Source organism: Mchenga conophoros, linkage group LG15 (genome assembly GCF_057382185.1).
Source record: "Mchenga conophoros isolate Kocher_MC1m ecotype Shallow Benthic linkage group LG15, M_conophoros_male_GT1.1, whole genome shotgun sequence".
Classification (NCBI taxonomy): Eukaryota; Metazoa; Chordata; class Actinopteri; order Cichliformes; family Cichlidae; genus Mchenga; species Mchenga conophoros.
Window position 1 is genome coordinate 18,530,203 of NC_140540.1, and position 21,988 is coordinate 18,552,190.

A 21,988-nucleotide genomic window follows, 5' to 3' on the forward strand; every position below is an offset into this window, starting at 1 on the left:
TCTGTGGGATGTGGGATACTGACGGCCCTGTGAGATTTTGCAGACCTCATCTCTGTTCAAGACTACAACTAGATTCCTTGTTGGGATCATTTCTCATTCTTTGTACAGCTGTGTACAAAAACAGCAACCCCAGCCCAGCTGTAAAAGCTACAGCAGCACAAACTGCATCACATTGCCACTGGAACTTAAATGCATTCATTTGGGGAAAATGGTTTTATTTTTGATCCTGCAACAGAGTTTCTCTCACATTGTTGAAATGTTGCAGCTACAAGAACAAAGATCTTATCAGTGGAGATCTCGGTTTCCTTCACCTGGCTCCGTTTGTCCAGAACCAACAAAGCATTAGATACCTGGACTATGTTGTATCCAGATAACTTCAGGGTTAACCCTAGGTTTCTGTACTACTAAGCAGAGATGGGCAGTACAAGTAAGGCGTTACTGTAATCCGATTACTTTTTTCGAGTAACGAGTAAAGTAAGGGATTACTATTGCAAAAACTGTAATTAGATTACTGTTACTTTCCCGTAAGCACGCTGCGTTACTGCGTTACTAAAACCGTGACTTTCTTGCGAGTGTCTCATGACAATGACGTAAGCGAGTGCGACGTTTGTGGCAACAGCTGTGTGCAGATCAACAATGGATAATATATGAGTGCAGGAGAGAGTATGAGCGTGCAGCGTTTAAAGGGTGGAAGCACTGACCTTACTTTGACTTTGATTCCATAAAAAGTGACAAAAACATTAGCGTCCGCTGTTCACTGCGTGGGAAGAAAACTTCTTTTTACAGGGAAAAAACCCCTAAACTTCCGAGCAAGCACCGACAGTACGCTGCCACGGGAATGTGAAACTCCCAGATCCTTCCACTGACCGCTACGACACACCTGCACCAGGGCAAACCTCCGCCTACGGCACTCCTGCTATACAGGTGAAAATAGAGCAACAGGACCGCTAGTCTTTGATTTTATTTATTTTCTGCTGTGTTTCACTTGCATTTATTTGAAAGAGTGAGTGTAAACACAAAAAACTATTTTATTTTATGTGCTGGAATGTGCAGAAAATAGGTTTAAATGTTAAACAAATTTCTTCCAGTCAGAGAATGTTGCATATAATTTAATTTTTGCTTGATGCATAAAGAAGACGCACCCTTATTTTCTGAACTTTGAGGCGCTATCTTCAGGTGACACACACCTCCCACACCTCGAGTGTCAGGCTGGTTTTAAAAATCTAACTAGACACTGCACATGATTGAGGACAAACAAGTTAACTTAAACAAGCTTATTTTTTAATGGATCTGCAAAATTGTTTGAATTTCCAAAGAAAATTTCTGTACCTCCCGCCCACAGTTACCCAGTGGCAAAAGTTACACAATGTTACAGAAACGTTTCCAACCCAAAGAAATCTGCATGCAGGAAGAAAAACAAAACAAAACAAAAAAAGAAATAAAAAGTGAAATAAATCATACAGATAAAATAAAATATCAACAAACAGGACATACTGTATAATGCCGTTCTTTTGGCTGGAGGAGAAATTCAAACGCTTCAGCTTCAGTTCAGTGTCTTCATGAAGAGAGCCTGAACCGACACATTAAACTGTAATTTCATTAAATGAATGTGGCTCCGCCCACCACACAGCCCCGCCCCTGTCTTCCATATAAGGCACAGGACAAAATAAACCCCCACATACAAAAGGAGCTAGCCACGCCTCTGTCACTTGGTAACAAATTGACCAAATATGGTTAGACAACAGAAACCGCACTAAATGTACAAAATGTTAATCCTATTTAATCTCGTTTTAACTTTGATTTCCTCAGACTGAAGGTGAGTGCTGTGGGTGGGTGGGGTTAAAGGGGGAGGGGTGTGAGGGTGTCCAACCAGGTGAGCCTGTGCAAAGGAAATATTAAAAATATGAGCTTGTCTTTTCCACACATTTTTTTCCTTTTTTTTTTTTTTTACTTAAACTTTAAAACAAATGACAAGAAATGTGACTGGATTTCTCTTTTTATCAGAAATAAAAATGATCATTAGATGCAGAGTGGAGGAACATAGTTGGGTGGAGAAGTGGGAACGAGGGGATTAGACATATGAAGTGGTTTATTGTTTTTATTCTGATAAAGAGACAGAGTGTCAGTGTGCAAGAAAACTCATGAGACAGGTTAGAGGGCGAGTTAGAGTTAGCAGTGTGAGAGAGAGAGAGAGAGAGAGAGAGAGAGAGAGAGAGAGAGAGAGATTGTGTGTGTCTGAGTGTGTTTGTGTGCGTTAGTGTGACTGAAACAGGAGTTGTTCAACTGCAGCACTTGCTCTTCCAGCCTGTGACTCCTCCTCCGTTGCTGATGTCGACGTTTTCACTGTTGGGCTCTTTTACAGGCGTCTGTCAAAGAGACACACACACACACACACACACACACACACACACACACACACACACACACACACACACACACACACACACACCTTATTAAATATGCACCAGGAAAAATGTGAAGCAACCACTCTGGTTTATGTCCACAATCGCTCCCTACTAAGGCTGGCATCATTAACCATTTCCTAGTTCAGATGCTTCCCCAGTTTCCAAAAATCAAACAAATACTCAGACATATCAGGATCAGCCTGTAATTCAAGGGGGATAAAAGCCAAAACCGTCTTTGAAACATTAATTTAATGAAATACTGGAATATTTCCCATGATGCCGGTTTTTTAGCTTCAGTATGAATAAAGAAAGGGTGAGAATGACAGCTATGAATGGTTGCCATCAGGTTTCATAACTGGGTGACACCTTAGTGGAAAAAATAAATAAATAAATTACTGAACACATGTTCCACGTGAGACATTGAGCACACACCTTTCTGAGGATGTCTTCTGCTAACGTGAGGAAAGCTTTCTCGATGTTGATGTTGGCCTTAGCGCTCGTCTCAAAAAACCTAATGCCGTGCTCCCTCGCAATCTGTGGGGAGGAAAACAAACCCAGTCAGAAACTGTGCATGTGGTCCAGTCCAAAAATAAAGCTGCTGATCTCCTGAGGAGAACAGAGATCAAGTATCGCACACACCTGCCTGAGTGGAACTGTGTGTGTTTGTGCGCTGATATTGTCACTACCAGTTTGCTTTGGTACTTTAAACCAAATCTGTTAAAGGCCCTGCAGTTTCACACAGGTGTTTCCACTCGTTCTGGCTTATTAGAGCTCTGTTAAGGATGAACTTGGGCTGAACTCTGAACATTAAATCCAGAAACTAAACTCTAAATCAACTCGATATCCAACTGCCAAACTGACAGACATCCAAGTACTGCTCACAAATGCAAAATAGGGGTTTAACTCTGAGCGTGTGTGTCCCCTGAGCTGCTATAGTTTTTATTTTATTTTTCCTTTTAGATCAATTTTGTTACAGTTTGATTGTATTAATTTATTTTTACTGTCTAAAAGTGTTTAATTGTGGCTATTATAAATTTCAGACTTTTACATGATACAGGTGGTATCTGTCAGAAAGTAAGTTAAGAACTATGGACACATAAGACACAGTCACATGGACAGATTTATTTTCTATTGGAAAAAAGTTACAATTTTATTGATTTCCCGCATTAAAATTGTGAAGTGATGGCATACGGGCAGTTAAAATGAGTGTAGATACCAAGCTGTTATACTAAGAATATCAGGTTATTGAGGGTTTTTTTCATATTCAACAACAATTTTCTGTTTAAAGAATGAATGCAACTGAACACTATTTTTTTTTACCTACAGTTTTAGTCTCATGTTTGGAAGCTAAATGAAATTTCACAATAGTTTAAATGGCTTGCTTACCTACTTAGTACAAATAATTCAATCTTTGGCATTTGAACTGCGAAAGAAACTGAGAAAACTAGGTTATTGTTTCTTTGTCTTTCCACAAGGGAACCTTAACTACAGTTCATGAGAAAATAAAGCATCTCATTTCTTTCCTTTTAGTTCATCTCTCCACTGTTAGTTATTATTACTAAAAATGCTAAACAATGGTAACAAGTTCAGTTTGTGCAGAAAGACAAACAGCAGCTCTGTAGAGAGGTACAGATTGTAGTGGAACGTTTGAGCTGTAAATACACAAACAAAGCTACTATCACCTGTTCTAGCACGGCATTTAACTCCTATTAACTTCAGCAGAAAGTAACCTCATGGAAATGTCAGATGGGCACAAATGAGCCACAATTAACTACAGAAGACTTTATGAGTGGCTGCAAACTCAAAGTGCAAGGCTGCAGCAACAAATCAACCAATCGTTGCTGCAGCCTTGCAGGACCTCATTGACGAATGGCCCTTCACAGCTGCACAGGACCGCACCACCTCACCTGCTCTCCCTTGGCTTTTGGTACGACCCTCTTGTCATCCATGTCACACTTGTTGCCTAGCAGCATTCGCTCAACGTCCTCATTTGCATGCTGAAAAAAATAAAACAAATGAGGAGATTATTAGATCACATTTGCCAAACTTCATCTACATTAAGCTTTTTAAAGGATTTATTGCTTAGATAATCCAAGCTGGCCAATCGAGCCCATGATTCAGGCCCTTTTCTAAAAGAACCAATTTCTAGTGCTGTCTAATTACCACTAGTAGGTAGAGCGAGTGGACAAATGAGTTATTTTCCAGAATAAGGGGCATTTCATTATTGCAAAAGGACACATGTCCAGTTCATACTCAGAGAAAAAAGTAAAACACAAGTGGTCTCTAATAACACTTTTGAAGTTTGAGATATTATTAGGAGTGTATGAACTTCTATAGACAGAGATGCAGGATTAGAAAGGCAGAGCTACTACAGGCAAATGCATCACGTTTCCTTCCTCTGACCAAATTGAAGGTTCTAAAGGTAAGGGTGAGAAAAATGATACGAGACACAGTCTCATCTAATCCACCTGGCTTAAATTCAAACACCTACAGTGTGTTATTGCACCAGAAAATAATGCAGACAGCTAACACGAGACATCCAATATCCAAACAGTCATATTAACTTCTCAGGTCTAATCTGATCTGGAATGAATCCTCAGGATTACTCGTGTAATGCAATAATTACTAGCGAGATCATGTGAGACACAAGATGTATTCAATACTAAAAACAGCGGAAGAGACACTAAAAAAAAAAATGAAAGGGCGGAGGCACACAGAGAAGACAAAGTTGCCATATGTTGCAGTTTGGCTTATAGTCACAGAACTTTGCAACAGTCTGACATCTGTCTCCAACTAAACTGACATTTCAAATACTAAGCAGCCACAGCATTAAAACCAGTTGCATAATACTGGTTAGTCTCTCTGCTAGAAAAATAGTTAGGATGTGGGAAGGTGCGGACACCGTTGATCTTGGACTGGCATCCTTTAGTTCTTCTGGGTTTGCCAGTAGGACCTCTGTAGATCAGGCTCAATCAGGTGTCACCCTACAGATGAGACTAGGATCTTTGGCCTTTGTAGGCTGGATCATCACCTGTGGCACTGTCTTGTGTTCCTTGAGTGGTTTCTGAAGGGGTCTTGCACTGCAAGTGCTTGTGGGAGGCTTGTGGGGGCATGTCTTTAGAACCACAGCCATGTTTAGTTGGCTTGGATTGTGTCAAAGTTACAACCACATCCAAGCAGAATATTGAACTCCATTCATACATCAGTGGTTTTAATGTTGTGGCTGATCAGTGTACATTAGGTCTCATCCTTGTGGCTTCATCTATTCTGATAAAACACAGATGCACAAACAAAGTCCTTTTTCTGACCCAAGAAGAATGCTGTTTATACTGACAAAACACAGCACTGCAGATTCAATAATAAACAAGCGAAATTTAAACAAAATAAATTCTAATATTTTAACACCACTGTGAAAGATCTTGAAGGGGCTAGATTAAAGTTGGATGCACCTGATCAGGCTTTGTCTTGGCTCAAAATGTGATACTTAAAAAAAATTAAATACGAACAACATTTTCACAGTACTCCGATTCTAAAAAAACTGTTCTTTTTGTAAGCTTTTGCACAGTTTAGGTTACAGTCTCCCTCCACCTTCCCATAATCCTCACCTCTTCAGGCCATGATAATCCTCAGCACAACTGCTCTGTAAATGATTAAGGCAAAGGGCCTCCTTTTTCATTAGTAGTTAACAAAAGTCCATCCATTATGCTACTTGTGGCCATTTCCTTAAAAAAAAAAAAAAAAAAAAAAAAAAAAAAAAAAGACAGCACAATAGGGCTGGGCTATATCATACCGTTCACGGTAATACCGGTATAATGTTGGGCAACGATAGGAAAATGAAATATCGCGATAGAATATGGGTAAAACGCGCATGCGCAGTGCCTATGTTTACATAAGCACATGGCGGCGACGCAGAATGAGAAGAGCGAAACTGGATCGTTGAATGAAACGGATGAACCAGAATTGGTTTGTAAAAATACTGCAACTTCAGTGGTGTGGAACTGGTTTAGCTTTCGTCCGTCAGATACACAACAAAGCACTATTTCTGGTAGAGCATGCTAGCGGGCCGGCGTTAGTACCGTGTTTTTTGGAAAATACGGCACACTTAAAATCAATCCTTTGATTTTTCTGAAAATCGACAGTGCCCCTTATAATCCCGTGTGCCTTATGTATGAATTCTGGTTGTGTTTACTGACCTCGAAACGATTTTATGTCGTACACGGCGCTCGAAAATCTGTCAAATGTTTCAGTACGACTTTGCTAAGCTACGAACCCGCACCGCTTGATGGATTGTCGGAGCATTACAGCTATCGTAGGCAGGAGGCTCGCGGAGTGATACGTACTGTGCTTCAACATAATATTACCGTGTTGTGTGTAGAGATGGACCGATCCGATATTACGTATCGGTATCGGTCCGATACTGACCTAAATTACTGGATCGGATATCGGAGAAAAATAAAAAAATGTAATCCGATCCATTAAATATCACGAAAGCACCTCACAAAACTTGCAACACGCCGTAACTCACCTCAGAACGTTAGCACGTCGGAGCAGTATGCATCACGTGATAGAGCGGCTGTGGCATGCGGGACCTGTCGGTGGTCTGGATAGCATTTGGAGCTTCGCTAGCAACCCGGCATTTCATCTCCGACAAAGTTATCCCGAGAGAAGTAAAGCAAGTGTGTAAGTCCATCTCTGAATGTTTGTAAAGCATTCCTGCGTTAAGCTTAACAAGCGACTGCCTCTCCTGCTGCTACTTCAATCATGAAACTGCTTAACGATCAGCTGATCGGCTTTTCTGTCGCGAGTCCGTGTCTCTAGTTTGCTTTTGGCCCACTTTGCACCAGAAAGAGGAAACCAGCGGCTGAACAACAGCAGCACGTTTAAGCTTGATCAGCTGTTGTTAGAATGTATTTAATATTACTTTCTACTCGAGGATCTTTTTCTACGTAGCTGACGCTGGTAACTGTGCAGGGGCGGATCTAGCAAAGTTTAGCCAGGGGGGCCGATAGGGCATTAACAGGGAAAAGGGGGCTCAAAGACATACTTTTCTTTCTTATTCTCATTTAAAATGTCTAGCTTTTAATAAATAATTATCTGACACCCAAAGTTTTAATTTGATGTAAAATGTATAGAAGTCCATTACTGTATATAGTGACTATTAAGTCTAATATATATACCCTAGTAAGCTATAGTACTTTTCCCTTTGGGAAGGTACCATCTGTGCAGTCTGCAATTTTGTTGAAGAAAGATGTTGAATCTATTTAATATTTCTTGAAAAATAATTGATTTCTGTGCATTTTTTTTCACACTGCATCAAATTAAGGTTGATTACGTCGATTAAGCATCATGAGGTGGAGCGTGAGGGGTGGTTCCCTATTTTTTATTTATTTATTTTTGTTGTTGCTGGGAGTTGGAACCCTATTAGTTAGGTTGCTTAATATTTATGCTAAGTACTCTTTAAAATACCAGAATAGGGAGGATGGTGTAGGTTTAAGTTTATTAGATTGATCAGTATTGCTGAACTATGAAATTTTTTTTTTTTTTTTGCATACAGGTATAACAGAATAGCTTTAGTGTAGTTGTTGTTTTAAACTTGAGTATGAACTTATACAAAATGCAGCAAGATATTTAAAAAACAGTTCTGTTGATTAAAAAACACTATATCGGATTCATATCGGTATCGGCAGATATCCAAATTTATGATATCGGTATCGGACATAAAAAAGTGGTATCGTGCCATCTCTAGTTGTGTGTGTATAACCTCTTTTTAAGTTTTGTGTATATTATACATTGTTATGCTGAGGATATGTCAGCCAGTTTCCACTGGAAATGCCTTTTGGTTAAACTGTCAGCAAGGAATTTGCATTTGCACTGTTAATTTTTTATATAACTTTAATGCACTTTAAAAAGCTGCTTGTTTAAGTGAAAATACATTGATTTTTTTTTTTTGCACTAATAAAGTTCAGGAGTTGCAAAGTATTTTGTCTAGTGTCAATTATATCGTTATTGCAGATTTTCAAATGTATATCGTGATAAATATTTTTGGTCATATCGCCCTGCTCTACATCACAACATGTGAGAAGGTCACTGGGAATGAGGCATAAGCTTGTGATCGCCACAAAAACCACTAGATGACAAAACAAGCACCCGATTCCAGTTTTTTTTCCCAGCACAAAGCAACACCCAACGTCATCTGAGTCAGGCCATAATCAGACCGTTAACCATACACGGCATAAAAGACGGACACAACATCAAGATCTGAAAAATCAGACTGCTGAAACCTGCACGCTTTTCAATAACCAGCAGGTGGAAACTCCTGTGGTTCCAACAGCACTTCAGGTTACATAGAAGTTTATAGGAAAAATAGCCCTCAGCTCCTCTTCTCTGTGACCTCAGTAACAGCATGTCAGGTTTCAAAACACCAAGATGGCATTGGCAATGATCAGCTCGGGGTTTCACAGCAGATACAGCCATCTTTTATTCAGCCAGTGGTCTTAACAAGACGTTACAGCTGTCTCACCTTGAATGTGTTCACTGTTACTCAGCTTTTATAATGTTAAAAACAGGCTGAAACAAGTAAACCCGCCCTTGTTGTGTCAAGACTGTTTGTGGTACTGCTTGGTAAAACTGTACAACTACTTCTGCAGTGAGACAGATGCATACAGACAACTGGCTCATCTGATTCATTTTAGTCACACACTCCTGTTCCACAGCTCGCTGCACACAGTTTAACTAGCCCGTTAGTCATGTTGGCCGCATTCCCGTGAAGTGTTTATCGCCATGTTTTTGTTCCAAAGACATAAAGAAATAAATGCAAAATCAGTGTCAACGATTCATTCCATAAAAATAAAAATGATACAGAGTTTGGATACTTTGTGTTGGTGTTTATTTGCCTCACCTCATCAATGTTGCGCAGCCATTTGCTGATGTTTTCGAAGCTCTTGGCGTTGGTGATGTCATAGACCAGCATGATGCCCATGGCTCCTCTGTAGTAGGAGGTGGTGATGGTGTGGAACCGTTCCTGCCCTGCTGTGTCCCTGCACAGAGAACATGTTTTTATTTGCATGTGTTTTCTTGGGTTTGAACTGCAGTGACCTGCATGAAAGGTGCTTCACAAATAAAATTTGACCAAAGAATTGCTTAAATTTCTTCATAATACGCTGAGATTTCACACATTTATCAGCTACAAATGCTTTGTTCAAAACAGAAGAGTAAATAAGCAAATAACTCTGAAGAGTCCAAACTCAGCGAAGACTCTTTCTTTGAGTTGCTGTTAGACTGAGGAAGCTGATTTAAGAAAATCCCTCCAAATAAGATTAAAGACAACCAAGACATTTGTTAGTTAAGAGAAGCTGAACCCTAAGGGCTTGTAAGCACTCATGTATAATGTGGGGCTAAAATTCACCAACAATACAGTTCCAGAGGGAAGGTCCAAACATTTTTTTGATGAAAAAAAAAAAAAAAAAAAAAGGTTGTATAACATTTGAAAAGTTAATTCATTGTTATGTCAATTTTGACCAAAACAGTAATTATGATTTTTGCAGTGACATCAGTCAGTCTGTTGTGGGAAGCATTGAGACCAGACTCTCTATGTATGTGTCTGTGAGAAGATTCTTAGTGATTAAGTTAAAATAATCAGCCATAAAGTTTGTAGATATGCCTACAATTTAGAACAGCAGCTATCTAAAATGTTGAATACCTCATTGCTGCCATACAAATATAAAGGTCCTAAATGCAAAACTGAAACAGTACGATCCAAACCATTGAGGTTACTGGATTATGAGCTAGACTAGATTAAAAACATGACAGCAATTTAAACCAAGAAAGTGTGATGAAGAAGCAGCCTCTCATCTAGCAAACCATCTGCAACAGCTGTGTTTCATCAACATAAAAAGTTTTTCCACATCAGCCAGTAATATAAATTTCACTGTTTTAAGCTAAAGGAATATTTTAATGTATGTGTGCTGCTCAGCTCAAACGCAGCAAAGTCAAACAATCAAAACAAGTGAGTATTTAAACATTTAGTTGAATACGATTTGAAGAAAGCCCCACATATAGAGTGATTAAAGATAATTAGCACTTTATTATGTAGCATTAAAAATGAATTCGTGCCACTTATTTATGTCAGTCTTCTTAACCGTAAAAACTTCATTATTTGTCCCAGTTACAGTTCAGTAGAAGGCGTGCCAGACATGTGAACCTGCTTATGTGAGGCTATTCTTTTGGTCACCAACAGAGGCTGACTTCGATGATAAAATATTTAGTTAATGCACACTTCAAACTCGACGCAGAGACAAAAAGAAAAAGAAGAAGAAAAAAAAAAGATACTGCTTTAAGGCCTACAGGAACAATGTTATTTAATTTTAACACTTCTTGGAAGAAAAACAAACGGCAAAGCCGTAGCAGGCGGGTTGACCCAGGTACAAATACATTTAAATCCACTGCAGGTTTCCTCGCATGTCTGCACTAGCATCAGCCTCAGCAGTCACTTCTTGCTTTCTGTGGAAACTCTGCCAACATCCATCTATCACCGCTGACAAGGGAAAGAGAGGAAGCCCAGGAGCACCAGGCACCAAAGCAAATCAGAGCTACACTTAAAGAGGGTGTTTAACTAGATACGAGTGTTAATCAAGACACAATGTGCTTGGACAGGATGAAGGGAAAATCTGATCTGAGCCTGAAATGCACATGATCTGACACAAATTTTATGCATGTGCAAGTTATTAAAGTCTTGCAAGATATCTTTCATGACTTCATACTCACTCATCGCTATCCACTTATTAACAAACAAATACCAAAAAGTAAAATGATGCATTTTAATAATGAAAGACATATTTTTACTCTTCAATTGTCCGTCTATCGTCCTTTCTTTGTCCTTTCTTTGGGCAAAAGCTTTGCTCAAGAAATGAAAACATATCCTGACAACGAATAAAGTAATGTCTTCAACCACTGAGTTTAAGAATACGAAGTACGATCATTAATTTGACAGTAATCAGCTTCTTTATTAAATATTTGCCCACTATTGTTTGTCCCCTATTCAGTACTGCATTTATGGTTTTATTCAATTAGAGTTTCACCTTCCAGTGGCAAATCAAATTTCTCTGTACTACCTCAATAATTTGAGTTTTTTTATTATAGTTTGTTTTTAATATTTCAGCTGTTTAACTTACATTTCCAGACAGTAGATCCCAACTTCCCAATTGCAAGATCCCAAGAACCTAAGCTGACAAGTTACTCAAAATAACGTTTTTGTCCATTGTGCTTGTTTTCTAGAGTAACAGTGGGTGTGGCTGTGCAGGTGTCCGTCTCTGAGATAACATGAAAAGATTATCTTTGAATGAACGGACTGTATTCAGAGAAGCGCAATATCCGTTACAGGTTCTGTATTGACCTGAAACTGTCTTCTTGTATTGTGCTACAATGTATTTGTACCTTTGTAGTTATCATGTTTTCTACTTCAGGTTATGCATCACAAAGCTCTGATTCATTTATTTTCAATGTTACTAAAAAAAATGTCCATATCGTTCACCATTATCAGTCACCTTTAAATAACAGGCTCTTTGTCATCTTGTAGCTTCAAACCAAACTGCTCATGTCTCATATCTTTTTATTCTGGTTGCTATAGTTAATTTCTTCTTGAACTGTCATTCCTAAAAAAAAAAGACTGCCTCAACTGGACTACCAAAACCTTTAGTTGCAACTCTGTTCATTACAAAAGCACAAATAATGCCTTTCTCTTACATTAATCATTTTTTATCTTCATTACTTGAACTTGATTCTCCAACAACTTCAATTTGCAAATTAAGCTAATTATGGGATTTTTTTTTTTTTTATTTCCAAGTCAGAAAAAGGATTCCACAGGAAAATTAACAGAACAGTATTTGTTTTTTTAACCAATCCCAAATGCTTTCATCCTATAGACTCATAAGAATTAGACCAAATACTATGGACAATCTGCTGTACAAATGCATTTTTTCTTTTAATTCATCCTGTTTCTCTCCGTAATACTTAGAGACAATTTGTAATTCAAATCTAATCAATTTTTGCCAAACTTAACCAATTAAAGGCTCCAAAATATGAAGATTTATGCATTCCTTGAGCATTTGGGCCTTACTCAATGGGCGCTACTCATGTGGGAAAAAAAAGAAAGAAGAAATAATTACTCATCTGGTACAGACAACGATAACCCTACAGCAGACCTAATGGACTGATGATCATTTCCTGTTCCTGCATATTTCAGTGCTTAAGGGAGGTATGTCAAACAGATGTTTCATTATGACATAATGATTCACAAAAGAGGCTACGCTGAAACACGATTCTCACAAGCTTGGTGTGTTTTTCGTATCTCCACAACACTGGCATGCAAACAAAAACTCACATCTATAACTGACTCACCAGATCTGTAGTTTTATCTTCTTTCCTTGTAATTCAACAGTTTTGATCTTGAAGTCTATTCCTGCAAAACAAAAAACAAACATGTCAGCTTAACCAATATCCATCAGTTGTAGAACATAAGCTGTCGTGAATAAGAAGAGAGATGAACGGCTCCAGCACTGTGACAAAGAGAAAGTGAAGGTCAGAAACAGATAAATCAACGGCAGCGGTTTAGCAACAACTGTTGCCATCATAGAAACAATAGCATTATCTCTTCCTGATTCTGCAGTGTCATTCTCAGCAGACAGCTGGGATCAGCAGCTGGGCAACAACGGGTGCACACAAACCAGGTCACTGAGGTCAAAATTATACTTGTTTTCAGACAGCTGTGAGTATTTTTTTAATATATATAACATACATATAGGTTGCACCTTGTAGTGCATTTGATCCTAACAAGGTTGAAAAATAAAGCTACTACAACTAAAGCGCACTAGACCATATGAGCCAGTAAATACTGAACTTGTACTCTGGTGCACCCCAAAAAGGTTTCGGGCTTCCCCTCGAAGGACAGTCACCAGGGTTGTTTTTTTACATTTTGCATTATGAAATAGAAAAAAAAAGAAAAATTTCTATAAATTTATGATAAGTGAGCAAACACAGGCTCATCATACTGCTTTAACCATATGTGGAATAACTGTACTTACTGGTACTGTTTCTCATCTTAAAACATTATATTTTCTGTTTTGTTTGTTTAATTGTCACCTTTTGGCTACTATTACTAACACCTACAGGATATTTGCCATTCACCGTTAAAAACTAAAATATAAGATGAATGCACTGCTACCAAAGTCCATAGTTAAGTGAAAACTGAACCATATTTTTGCTTTGATTATCAAATTTACGTCACTTGAACCCAGGAGGACCCTCACATGCTCTCAGGCACTACTCTCACAACTGTAAAACTTCGGTGATCTCAAATAAGATTTTTTTTAAACTAGTGCTTTAAGTGTTTTTGTAATATCTGAGGTTTCAGCCTAAAGTTGTTTTTTTCCTTTTTGGTTGGAGATTGAACTCGGGGGAGAAGTTTTGTGGTGCTGCAGTGTGCAATCTTTCCAATGTCAATGTTTTCAAGATTTACAAATAACTGTCAAGCAGTGGAAAGTTACTGACGCTTCTTTTTCACATTCAATGGAATTTGAATTTTATCATTTGGGAAAAAAGGGTGTAGAGCTACAGTTAAGGGTAGAGGGGTTACTTATTAAACAGGGGGCCAACTTCCCTCATGTTTTTCTTTCACTTAGTATAACCTATTTATGTCCTTTTAAATCTGTGCTACAACAAACAGCCAATGCCTCATGATATTACAGTAACTGTTAAACCCCTCACCTGGGCATATGTAGGATTTCTGCATTTCAAAACTATAATGAACTAAATAAAAGTAGGGGATTTTTTGACTCAAACCACTAACTTCTTTCTCTTTGAAAAAGCTAGAAAACATAAGAAGGCAATTCAACCATCAACTTCCCACTTGAAAGTAAAACACACTAGATTATTATCCTCTTATACTTTAAATGTGAAGGGTAGGTGACTCATCAGTTTCATTTTTAGCCAACAAGTGGTGTTTTCCTGCTAAACACCGAGTTCTGCTCTTGGTCAGACCTTGTGGTTGGTTAAAAAGTCCAAGAAACAGCTGTGCTCTAGGTGGGGCAAGTTTATAGAATAATGAGGAAACTGCCTGCCAAAGCCTGAGTCACAAAATATTATGCACATCCCATGGAGAGAAAGATACAGTTGGACAGAAAGAAAAGCTAGGATTTAACGCTGGTAAAAGAGGGAGAGTTTTCTACACAACAAAAGTTAAGCTCTTGAAGTCAGCCTCAACAGGGATGACGTGTTACTATTGAGGAGAGTAAACGCAGAGGTTCACTCTTTTTACTCTGTGAAGGGAAAAAAAAGAGAAAGAAACAAGTTATGCGCATTGTGCAATCACGGATCATTTATCCAATCAGTGGAAAAACAGTTGTACCTATCCCGTAAAGAATGACACTTTCCATGAGATGTGAATGTTGAGCTGGATGCAAGCAGTTTATAGTCGGCTTTCTTCTTAATACCAGAGGAACCATTCCTTCCACAAGTATGAAAGCCACTGTCTGCTTCTGCCAGTTTCCGTGCAAAATTCATTAAATGGAAAAAGATTTCAGTCGATACTATGCATATTCACTCACTTAATAAGTGTAATCTGTAAGGGAGAGGGGCTGAGAGACGGGCTGGAAGCAGGAATAAGAGATGGATGAGAGCGGGGGGGGGGGGGGGGGGGGGGGGGGGGGTTTCCCAGTGGGGGTATTTTGAGAAACAGCTGTGAATCTGTGTCTCCAATGGTATGAGTCCTGTGTCACAGGAAGAACACATTCCTGTTTCATGTCCTGCTTCTGCCGTTGGGAGTTTTGTGCCTTTCAGCTTTTTAGTTTAGGTGTTTATTAACTAGTAAATCTGGCCCCCTTTTGTGGAGGATTTCCTAAATGTAACCGAGAGAAATTTTATGGCTACTCTGGGATGTTATATATAAAGCTACTCTGGGAAAGCTTCTGTCAACCTCATGACAGAAGCATATCTTGTAAGCATTATCTCAAATGAAAGGCCATTTTATCTGTTGCTTAATGTAGTGATACGGTTTTAAAAATAAATAAATAAATAAATAAACATCACTATTTTTCAAAGATCGCGAGAAATCAAATTCTAGTATTTAATTAGCCCGTTTCTTTGTGCTAATGAGATGTTGCACAGGTACAGTTAACACATGTAGCTTTCCAACCAAGCTTGCTAGGCATTAGCTGATATGTTAGGTAACTGAGCTATCAAACTAATTAACTCCTGGTTCTAAAAGAACAACATGGTGGCAGCCAAAACACTAACACAAAGCTTCAAAACACTAAGTCCAAAACTAGAGAGTAACATCCTGGTGACTAGATCCTTCAATAGTTTTTGACCACTGTCTGATAGGTTAAAAGCTGTGGATCTAATGTAAAGTTGTCTCCCACCAACCACTTAAACAACAAAAACAGAAGAATGCACTACTGGCAACCACAGGTCAGGCTGGTAAAGTATGTGTGGCACAGTGAGAATAGATGATATTGTACAAGGAGAAAAAAAGGAAAAGAAATGTGTAAAACTTCTTCAAGAATTAGGTGCGGTGCATAAGCCACCAGGTAAAGCTAGCATGTCAGGTCTGCCACAGTGGCACTGGTCCTGAGCAAGAGACTGACAGTTTCTAGTGAATACTAAAAAGTATTTCTGCTTGATAAGCTCATCCACAACCTCAAACCACTCACAGTTGTGGCAGGGTTATCACATGCTAGTGGTTTCATTGGACCCCATTTTCATGTTCAAACCTAGCCTCTTGACTAGAGGCATGACAGTTCTGAAAATGAGACTGAAATCATATACAAACATCCACAATTTAATATTGTGGCTTTCTGTACTGTGATATCCATGTGAAACTGATAAAGCATACTAGTCTGGTGAAAGCAGTACCGATTGTTCAGGTGACGAGTGAATTGCAAATAACAGTCTAAATCGAATAATACAGTTTCATTTTTGTTCAAGTGATTGTGCTTTCCTTGTTGTTCATACCTTCCTTATAAAACCCGAGGCACAGACTGAACCATTGTTTTGGTTACACACCTACTCTTTAAACATTTGCAAGTCTTTGTTGGATTAGATATGTATAAATGTGCCTACATAGATATATATTCCAGAGACATTTATACTGCACAGTTTTGATGTATCACTGCAGACAAGACAAGATTTATGTATGTATTTATTTATTTATTTAAAAATAAAGGTATCCATCTACCATTGTCTTCTTTTAACTGTCTTAGCACTGATTTATCTTTTTTCCCCCCATTTTGCCTGCAACTTTTTAAAAACAAAAAACCCAACAACTTCTTGTTAACAATGTCTGGGTTTCTAAGCTTAAAAATACAGTATTTTTTACAGTATCCAGTATGTATTCAACCTTTACATACAAGTTATTGGTATCTTGTAATTATACGATTCGCTAGAACATTATTAACTGTACTGATTGAAATAATCTTAAAAGTATAGTTTTACAGATTTGCTTTGATAACCATATACACCAATCTACGTACAGATTACGTGACTGGAGAAAGATGACATGTTCTACATAAAATTTTTACAGCTTATCACATTGCACGCGGCTTTGTTTTGAATACAGATGTAGAACAAAGACAAGAGACGAGCCAGGAGCTTTCAAGTGCACGAATTATGCTGCAGTTTTATAGAGGACACTCTACAAAGGAGCCAGCAAAAAAACAACAACTTGAGATCATTTCTGTTCCTTGATTTCCAAGTATTTCTTCTTAGGTTTCAAGTTGACAGATCATAACAAACTGAACACTCTAAAACGATCACTTCCTAAACTAAACTGACCACAGTGAGTGTTGTCAACACTTTCTTTTCAAGCACTTGTGACTGATCACGTTGATACTTTAAATACCTTCATAACCAACATAATTTGTTCCCACGTAACTACACAGAGGTTAAAGCTCCAGCAACACTTGCAATATACAGAACTACTTTATTATCTGACTGATGCATTTTGGCTTGTGAACTTAGACCTTCATGAGTGACAACACATTCTGACTTTTTGTTCTTATCCATGCACCTTAGAAGTAGGTGAAGCTGTGCCAGATAACGCTACTCTGTTTTTATGGACTACACAGAAACTGGGTATGTTTCGGGGTTTCCTGCCTCAAAAGGGACCTTTAGGGGCGATGACTACATCTGCACACAGTTAAAGCATCAAGTCTGTATTTACATTCCCATTTAGTTATGGCCATTTGATAAACAAATATGTATTTTATGCTTGAGTAAAAGAAACACCACATAAATAAACTGAACGGTACTTTCATTCCAACCCTGTTGATTTTTAGTCTGGATGATGATACCACATTTATTTTTAATTTGGAGGAAAATCCCTTGTGTTTACGGTGTGAATACCTCCAGCACCATTTTAACACATTATCCTCAGCTGCTTCACATGGAGGAGAGTACACAGAGTATATAGAATATATTTAACAAAGCAAATAAAGCACCTGTAGCTGATTTAAAAACATAAAAGTACTGACTTACTACCCATCTTGCCAGGAAAGCATGTATGCAAGGAGCAAAGGTCACTACCGATCTCTACGTGCTGAAGAACCTGTTAGTCTGGACCAATTTTCCCCTTCTTCCAACTAACTCTACACATTTCTTCCCTTAAGTGACACAGATCTGATGTGGTGGCTTTGACTCAAATAAAACACATAGGCCTAAATCTAATTGACTGCATGCTGAGAAACGACATGGGGTGTAATAAAACAAACACCCTGCAAGTCAAAGCAAAACTAAAGGAATGACAAAAACAATAAAAGAGTACATGTGACATGAAGAGTTACAACAGAGTGACAGGTCAGTGCTCTAGCTGAACAAATCTAATCTAGCCTGGATGCCAGTGAGAATACATTTTCCCTTTCCAGTTGTGTGCTTTCGGCTATGTAGTGACAAAGAGCACGGCTTCAGAAGAAAGCTCAGTCCATGAATCGAGCACATAACACCAGCACATTGCAGTCAAGCAAAGCACGTTTTATATTACATTATTACTCATCACTAATCTTAAGCAAGAGGAGTAAATGGAGCCTTCACTTGGGTTATGCAGGGACTTGACATAGTTTGACACTTGACTCATGTGAGCGTGATGTTTGGCGCATGCGTGAATAGGACGGATGGGGAGGGGATGATGATGCCATCATGATGAATTGTTTAATGGTTCTCACTGGCGCACTTGAGCAAAGTAAATAAGTATACAATATTTACTCAAGTACTTAGAATACAAACTATAAGCGCTTCTAATTTTAGAAAGAAAATGCAATTTTCAGCTGCTTTTATACAATTAGATTCACTATAGTCAAAGTTTTCACCTAAAAAGTTAATTTCTTACATCATATAATCAAGTTCCCAATGCTAGAATATCCAAGTCGCTTAAACAGCTTCACCTCCATTACTATTAGCGGTGACAACAATCTGAAGCATGAACCCTGTCCTTATCTTCAACGTCATGCTGCTCTGTTGTATCTTATTTACCCCTTGGGGATAAATAAAGTCTTTCTGATTCTGATATCCATGAAACCATGAACCCGTGAATAATCACTCCTTCAACTTGTGATAATCAAGTAAAATTTTGCTTTTACAATCAAGTATTTTTTGTTGCTTCAAATCAAAACACTCATACAGTTGTTGCCTTTAACGTGTAATTCCTGACAAGGACTGTGCAATAAACCTATATAGGCTGATACTGAGAAGTAAACACCTGTCACTTAAATGCACAGGCGATTTTTCTAGTGCAGCACGGCCCTGTGGTGCTACTAGCCTTGCTAGCTTCTTAGCCGCTGGGTCAAGTAAACTGACAGCAAATTTGGAGACTTAACGGGCTATAATTGTTGCTGCCCAGTTAAACCAAACCAAGATATAATGATAGCGTTTTGTTATTAACGTCGCAATCGTTTATGAGCAAGTGATGGTTTAGTAAGAGCTCATAAAGGCTGCGCAACTAGCTTTCCAGCTAACCTGTACAGGCCCTAGAGAGAGCTGCTGCATGCTCATACCACACTAGCCGCCAACAAATCCGTCCTGCATACAACCTCCAGCTGCAGGGTAGAGGCAGGCGAGCCTCACAGCTGTCACACTACCTCCGGTGGATGCAGAAGGGTCAACGAAATCACCTGTTACAACGCCCGTGATCTTCTTACCTATGGTGGAGATGAAGGTTGTGTTGAAGGCGTCGTCAGAGAAGCGGAACAGCACACAGGTCTTCCCCACGCCCGAGTCGCCGATCAGAAGCAGCTTGAACAGCAAGTCGTACGTCTTCTTCGCCATTGAAGAATCAGTTTGTGTTCACCCCGATAGATACAAAAAACGATACCCTAGAGTACGCCTATGTGAAGTCTAAAGCCAGCTCCTTGGCCAACCTGACCAACAACTGTCCTCTTGGCTGTTAACAGTTAACAAACTGTGGATTTGTTGATTAGCTTTGGCAAGCTAGTTGGCTAAACACCACCCAAAATAATGTGTCTGTAGAGTCGTCCTAGAAGTTCTAGATTCCCAAACCCGACCGTGGTACCCCCCCTTACAGCATGAGAGCAAAAATAGAATCTCCTTCTGTGTGATACCTCTTTTTCACTCTTTCTTTTCTCCCACACAGTCGGGACAAAATGGCTCCTCTCTCGCACTCTACCCCGATTCACTCTTTCTTCAAACTAACGGCGAGCTAATTCAGATTCTCGGCACACCCCGTCATTCCAGAGCCCTGGGACAAGCTCGACCGAGAAGAAACTGGGAAAAATCAAGACATGAAAGTGCGCCGAATCTGCTGTCTGTTCCAAGTAATTTCACTTTTTTTTTTCTGTAGAGATTAGACCGAAATACAGACGACCGCCGTCGCCTTCGAATGGGAGCCACCGCGGCGACACCCTAGACCTTTTGGCACGCCTACTCCCGCCCCTTCTGTCAAAATTCACGGCTCTGATTGGCCATTTCAGCTGTTGCTCCTTCAAGCGCCCTAATCTGAATGGCTATCCAAGCAGGCATTGTAGCGGTAAAAAGGGGGCGTGTCTTAGCCTGACAGAAAGGGCAAATGTTACTCTGTAACATACGCTGACATTTAGGCTCAAAGCGCCGCTCATATCTCACTGTGAAATGCCGCTAGTGAACCAAAATGGCGACGAGTTTCATGCGGATCTCTAGTAGCCGGGGTGTTTCAGCTTTCATGGCAAGCTGGCAGTTGGTGCGGTGACTATCCCAGCTGTGAGTCAGGCAAAGTGATGTCATATGTAAGTTCTTCTGTGCTTGTTACGGGCGTTTCCCACATCCTCTGCTCTGTGAAGTGCAAGGTCACTGATCCTCTAAAGTCTTGTAATAAGTATACACACCGAAAGACAGTCTGCATGTACACGTAACTGCTGTAGGGCCTTTTAGAGTTGGCTTTGTGTGTTTGTGAGAAAGGACAGGGACTCTTTCCTTCTTCCGCCTGTCAGAGTTGTTTGACTCTCAGACACTCCTTAGGAATGCTGAGTATGCCCTGCTTTCCACTGCCAAGTACAGACTTGATGCAAACTGAGGAAGAAAGATATGAAGAGAGAAAAAGAAGTCGGAGAAAAAGAAAGTTTGAACAGGGCTAAATAGTCTATACTGCCACTCCAGCAACTCTCCGTCTGCTACAGAGAGCTGTCACAATGCCACCAGAGTACTGAACAAACTGAAATATGACCACATTGTGGTGCTAGATGAAAAGCCAGGAGTTAAAAGTTCCTCGCCACATTGCAGTGGACCAAAGTCAACAAAGCTTCATCGGTCCCTTTACTTTTTATGAGCCAACCAACCACAGATCTTCCCCAGGCAAACACCCACGGGAAAGAAAAGAGTTATCCACTATATGGAAAATTAAGAAAAGACACACATGCTCAAACCTGCAGTCAATAAGTCACAAAGTGATTCATTAAAGTGATAAAGTATAGGGACTATAATGAAAGCTTATATACTTTAAGTGATCCAGTGAATACACACGTTGTTATGCTGTGTTTACTTAAATCCACGAATGCCTGCACAGTTACAGGATCCATGATTTTTCCTGTCCGGAAATGGGGAATCATTTATCTCATATTTTCTTTATGTGTCACTTGCTCAATTAGAACATTTTTTTAATCCTAAATGAATCACTGCATTCTTCCTCCACTGTTAGGAAATCTTTTCACTCTAATAAATCAACATAGAAATTCTTTCGGGGGGCCTTTGGGGTTTGCCTCGCAGGAACAGCAACTCTCAAATTTCTTCCTTCTGCCTGTGATTAAAAAAAAAGAAAAAGAAAACGGTCCATTGGGGACGTATTTATTTTGTAGCTTATATGAAGAAGATATGCAAGCTGATTCGGGCCTCAAACTGTTTGGCTTGGAGCACTTTGATTTTTTTGTGCACTGGGGCTGAAACAACTACTTGGTTGACCTATTTTGGTCCAACAATAAACTTCAGAAAGCTCATTTATTTCAGTAGAAACCCATAAATTCTTGATATTTCGCACCATACTTTTAAATTACCTGCTTAGCATTTTATAAAATACAAATAATACAAATTACCCGCAATCATATCCAGATATTTAC

At 39.2% G+C, this 21,988-nt stretch overlaps 1 protein-coding gene across 1 annotated transcript; it reads right to left on the reverse strand.

Moving 5' to 3' along the window:
- Positions 1 to 1,259: 1,259 nt before the first annotated feature.
- On the reverse strand, positions 1,260 to 20,315 carry rab10 (RAB10, member RAS oncogene family). Its single transcript, XM_085247484.1, has 6 exons — positions 19,586 to 20,315; positions 12,801 to 12,861; positions 9,304 to 9,442; positions 4,313 to 4,402; positions 2,838 to 2,939; positions 1,260 to 2,366 (listed from the first exon to the last, which is right to left on the reverse strand). The coding sequence occupies exons 1-6, from the start codon at positions 19,710 to 19,712 to the stop codon at positions 2,280 to 2,282; spliced, it is 606 nt and encodes a 201-aa protein (XP_085103610.1). The 5' UTR covers positions 19,713 to 20,315; the 3' UTR covers positions 1,260 to 2,279.
- Positions 20,316 to 21,988: the final 1,673 nt, after the last annotated feature.